This window comes from Psammomys obesus, unplaced genomic scaffold, assembly GCF_907164565.1.
Source record: "Psammomys obesus unplaced genomic scaffold, mPsaObe1.curated_primary_1811, whole genome shotgun sequence".
In the NCBI taxonomy this organism is placed as follows: domain Eukaryota; kingdom Metazoa; phylum Chordata; class Mammalia; order Rodentia; family Muridae; genus Psammomys; species Psammomys obesus.
Window position 1 is genome coordinate 55637529 of NW_026585504.1, and position 6000 is coordinate 55643528.

The 6000-nt window shown below is 36.8% G+C and overlaps 1 protein-coding gene across 2 annotated transcripts in view; it reads right to left on the reverse strand.

Moving 5' to 3' along the window:
* Nucleotides 1-6000, reverse strand: part of LOC129672188 (contactin-associated protein like 5-1-like) — a 715327-nt gene that overhangs the window by 91737 nt on the left and 617590 nt on the right. For both annotated transcript variants that reach the window (XM_055601503.1, XM_055601502.1), the window contains exon 17: nucleotides 3846-4064. In XM_055601503.1, coding sequence (XP_055457478.1) covers nucleotides 3846-4064 — 219 coding nt within the window. The remainder of the gene's footprint in view (nucleotides 1-3845; nucleotides 4065-6000) is intronic.

The following is a 6000-nucleotide window of genomic DNA, read 5'->3' on the forward strand; positions in this document are numbered from 1 at the left end:
ATTTTCATTCTATGCCAAAGAAAGACATACCCCTATGCTAGATATGTCTCTACCAAGGCCTCATCTAGAATACTAACTCAAGTCACAAGGGTGAGAACAGCAGTTCAGACCTCCAGCACTCCCATAGCACCTGGGAGATTTGTTATAGCAGCTACCTATATTCCATTACTTGAAAGACAAGCACAGCATGCTCAAAGGAGCAAGCTGGTTACCTACATCACAAAATCAAGGGTTCAGCAAGAAAGCTTGACTCAGTAATGAAGTAAAATATTGTCAAGGAATGTTTTTGATTCACCCTGTCTGCTACATGCATGCACACACTTATATGTGTAATCATATACAAATGTGCTCATGCATATGCAAGCATTCAGTCAAAACCACACATACACATATAAATACAAAAAACCTAAAGAAGTAGAAATAATGAAGCTGTTAACAATCCCAGTGGTGAAACTGTACTTCAGCTGCACATTACACTTTGAAAACTTCATTCTATAAAAATTCTTGTATTCTGCTAAGTTAATGCAATGGACAACATGGCAATATTACAAGTATTCCTAACTGTTATGGTAACAAAACAGGGTCAAGTGGCAATATTGATTTTGTTTTCAATTAAGCAATGAGTGATTGATCAGCACTTTCCATATTATCACGTTGAAGAAACAAGGGTAATGCCAGGAGATATATTCTATTTTATAAGATGCAGCCTGTGCCTGGTACATAGAAAAACACTCATGATCCCAGGAGAGTTCCAGTGATCAAAATGCTGCAAGACACTGATTTGATTTAAAAATCTTCCCATGGCCAAAGGTATCTAGAGGACAAGCACATCCATATCAGTAATTAAACACTGCCAAATTCAATCTATCCCAGTCAAGACACAGACTCCAATAATGACATCTGTTGCTGCCTACTACAGATAAGCGCATAGTGCTTCCATATTTCTGAGTGATGGAGAACATAGTTTTTCATTTGGGCTAATGGTTAGTTTTGGCCATTTTGAAACAATATAGAATCACCTGTTAAAAGATTCTCAGCAATGGACAGTTTAGATAGATTATGCTGGCATCTGGGCATGTGTATAGGGATAATCTTGATTAAGCTAATCAGTGTGGGAGGAGCTAACATAAAAGTTGGTGGCACTATTCTTTGGTTTTAGTCCTGGACTATATAAAAGAGACAGGGAGTTGAGAGTAAGCATGCAGGTAGTCATTATCTCTCCATTACTGACTATAGATGTGAGGAGTTGCTTCAAGTTCCTGCCTCTGTTTTCCCTAGTGATGGTATTCTAAGCCAGAATTGTAAACTTGAATAAGCCTTTTCTTCCCTGTTGCTTTTGTTGGGATATTTTATCACAGCAACTGAACAGGAAACAAAAGAAATGTCTAAGCAAAAATTTCATTCATTAATTCATTCATTGCTCAGATGAATTATACAAAAATGTTAGGACTTCAATTGCCTTTGACCAGATGCATTTACAAATGTACATGTCAGGAAACATTAAACAGTGAGATGCAAAACATCAGACTAAGATGACTTCCAACAGTATTTTCCCCTTTCAGTTTCAACAAGACAAACTCAATAAAGTGCATTAATTTCTAAGATGGGACTCACTGGAGAGAGAAGCATAGAGGAATTGGGCAAACTCCTTAGGCCTTGCTTAGCTACAAGTCTATCGAGATGTCTTTTCCTGTCTTATCCACATGCTTGAACAACTCATTGCATTTGTGATCAACTTAAATGTGTGGTGATAAAAATCTTGATACAAGACACCATTTCCTCTCTTCACTTTTAACTTATCTCTGTTCTTGTGGTATTTGGGTAGCTATGAGCATGTAAGAAAAAAAAACACAAAAAAACAAAACAAAACAAAAAAAACAACAAATGATCCCATATATTTTCTTTCATCCCAAAAGATGCATAACTATTGTCTGAAGACAAATTAGACTTTCACGTGGAATATAATTTATGAAAATTACAAAATACTTAAACTGATTTTTCCAAAAGAAGATATTAAATCATAATGAGAAGCAAACTTCCTCTAAGAAATAAAATGTAATATTTAAATATAACTAAAACAACAAAATAAATTTAATTTTTTCAGCAGTAAATCATGTTTCTTCTAGGAGTTATTAATTAAGTGAAGGGCCTATAATCATAAGAAGGTTTTAATCACTCAATCTTAGTGTCTGCTGGATGTATAAAATACAGCTAATGAATGAAGATACAGGTATGGTGGGTGATGAAATAAAAATATGATGTTCTCACATTCTAGTGCCTCTTTTCCTTTAGCAAGTATGTTTACAGTGATAATATTTTCAGATTTAGGAATTACACTTGCCCAAATATAAAAAGCACATAAGAAATGCACATGGAATGGAGATGGAGTTTCATGTCTTGTGGTGAGCTATAGAATGTGGCTGTTGGTAAAACACAAAGATGAAGAAAGACATGCAGAATGGTTAATCTGTAGTTCATTTGCAGGTCTGTTTCAGTTTACAAAGAAGGACACACCCTTAGCTTTTATGTTAATATGCTATATCAACATGTAAAGCTCTAACTTATATTTTAAAGCTGTACTTTTAACAACTCTGTAACACTTGTTTTCAAATTATTGTTTTCTAAATTGGCCTTGTTACAAATTAGACTCACATATCTAAAACACTACCCACCACACATACACACACCCAATCACACAAATGCAAACATACCTACACACACTCAAACACAGGCATCATACACACACACACACACACACACACACACACACACACACAAACACACACAAGTACCATGAACAGCAGTGACTTTTTTTAGTTCATATTTCCATCCTAATTACAAAACAAGGATGAATGAGTAGAATGAGCTTCTCCATGACTATTAATGGAGGAAAAAAAGGAGGGAAAAGAGAGGAAGCAACGGGAAAATAAGGGAAGGAACAAATTCAGGCCATGCCTTCTGAAAGTCCATTACCATCAGTGACTTCCTGTTCAAGGAACATATTGGTGCTGGTGCTGTTCCTCATTGAGGAAACAAGCCGCTGACTATATCTACTTAGAGATCAGGCTGCTTCTCTCTGCAATATCAAGGCAACCCTATCTCAGTAGTGTGTTTTCACAGAGTATGAAAATATCCCTAAATTTTAAGAGTGCCAATGCTAGGAATATAGCCCATTTAATGGAACGCTTGCCTCCTACACATGAAGCTCTGGGTTTGGTCACAAGTACTGTATACAGCAGGCATAGTGGTGCACATGTGAAATCCCATTATTACTCGAGTTGGCGATGGTACACACCTCCAATGCCCTCATATTGATGACTACTTAAACTTATCTACATGCCAAAAATATGGAGGTGTTTTCTCAATTGAGAGTCTTTCTTTCAAGTGACTCTAGCTTGTTTTATGAAGGGATAAAACCAACCAGCACACTCACAGATATTCACTACTGAATACTTAAGTTTTTGGTTTAGTCATACTATTTGACCACACTATAGTAGTCAAGGGTCACTAAGAAGAGTGATGGACTGGAATCTCTATGCCTATGCTGTAAACTTTTATTACAATGATCCAAAAAATGAAATTCCATAGATGTCTAAAAACATTATAAACATGTAGAAATGGTATCAAAAAGAGTTTGAGATAGCCCCTAAATGTATGAAAGAATGGCATGAACTTTTTTTGCAAAGACCATAAAGCTAGAATCAATTTATGAAATTAAACTTATGGTGAAATGTAACACCATAATTTGTTTTCTAGTTTTAAAATACTAGAAATTTTCCTTGAGCTAGAGCACAAAGTCATCTTGTAGGTGTTTAGCATAAACTATGGTCTATGATGTCTCCTACCTACAAACAACTGGCTATTTAGGTGAAGTCGGAAATGGCCTTCCTCTGCAGTTTCCCTCATACTCCGTGGAAGGTTGTCCACCTGCAGGGAGGTCTCCTTAAAGTTTCTCTCAGCCAGGATGTAATGCCATTGGTTGTCATTCAGAGGAGAAGGAGACTGGATTAGGAGCTCAACAGGGCCATTCCCAACATCAATGGCAAATGTCACCTCAGAAGGAGCTGCAACCAAACAAGAAGGAAGGGTGAAGGTCATTATATGTATATTACAGGCACAAATATATTCAGGTGTTGAAGTAAAGAGATCATTTGTCTCTGTCAATGTGGTGAGTACAGTTTTTAACCCGCTGGAGCGCTGGACTACCATCAGCAGGACTAACCTCTAAAGATTAAGACTGTGTGTGCGCTCTGCTCTCTTCACTTCTGTTGTTTCTAATTTTTCTATCCAGGCAGCAGGGACCTGAGGCATCAGTGCCTGTCTGAAATGAATCTCTGCTGAAGCTCTGGGTTTCCTTGGTCTACCCTGGTTTTACCTGTGTCTTATTGTGCACATGGTATTCACTAAGCAACTCTAACCTGCAGAGAGGAGACCCATGTCTTTAGAACAGCAGTACCATCTGCCATGCCGTGATATTTGTTTAGGGTTTATCTAGATTGGGTTAATTGATGTGAGAATACCCCTATATGTGAGTAATGCCATTGTATGGACTCGAACCCTGAACTAAATACTAAAAGAAAAAAAGTTGAGTTGAGCAGTAGAATTCATCACTCTGTTTCCTGACTACCTATGCAATGGATCCTGCTATTTCAAACTATATCATCATTCCTTCTTCACTATGATGACTGAAACTATGAGCCAGAATAATAAAACCTTTTTATGTAAGTTTCTTTTGTCAGGTATCTTATATCGGCAATAAGACAAGTTTCCAGTACATAGTGGTAGGGATGAATAGTAATGATTGTGGCAATTATGTTAATGGTGGCGATGGTGGTGGTTAATAGTGGTAGCAATAATAATCACAGTGACTCTCCGTTTGATTCTTTTAATGGAAGTAAGGATGGTGGTAGAGATGGTACTGATAGTTACAATAATAGTGCTTACGGTAATGAGGGTGGCGGTAGTACCAATATAGATTAAGAGAGAGCTTGAAGTGACTATATAAAGCACAAATACAGATTTTCTCATTTTCATTCTTAAAAGAACTCTGAGAAAGACACAATTATTTATCAATAAGAAAAAGCTCAGGAAAAAAAAACTATCACAAATAGTAAGTAATATCTGTCAGTAAAGGCAAAGGTTCTTAACAAGTCGCTCTTGTCATTACCTAGCGTCATGTGCTGATTTTCAAATACAAAGAATGAGAGCACTTAGCTATAAACTGAGGCTTATGAGAAGGTGGTCTCCTAGTAACTGCAGCCTTTACATATCAGACCTGTTCTCCTTCTTGTCAATTTATGTTTTTACTCTACTGCAAAAAGTGGGTTTCTATTTGACCACGGTATAAACTGACACATTACAGATCTCCAAGATCAAACACCACCTGACGCCATGTCCCCCAAGGCTCCAAAACTTATCAGAAAATAGCTCTTGTGAAAGAAGCCCCATCACACAGAGCTCCAAGTAACTAAAGACAGACAGCTTTGCTGTCTTGTGAGTTCTGGACTTAAAGATAAGCAATAAGCTGGTGACTGAAAAGAAAAATTTCAAAAAAGGGGGTTGACAGCATAGACTATAGAACCTCGGTACCTGAGGAAATTCTTACATCATACTTCAGTTTTCTTATCTGCAAAGTGGGAATAAAAACATTGAGGTTATGTGCATGCTGATCTTGATGAAATTCTTCAAACTGTACCTGGAACAAACTGTGTGCTTGTAGTGATGGTTTTTTGGTTCTACAATACGTAATTTTACAGTGGATGTAAATTTATTTAGTGCACAAAGCCATGCACTGAAAGAATAGGACTGAAAGGAACAGACTGCATGAAAACAATGAAAACAAAAACATCCTTGAGTCATTTTTTGTTATTGTGATTTCTTTCTTTCTTTTTTTCTGTGTGTATGCACATGTATTAGTAGATCTCTCTCTCTTTGTATGTGATGCATAGATAGATAGATAGATAGATAGATAGATAGATAGATAGATAGATAGATAGATAG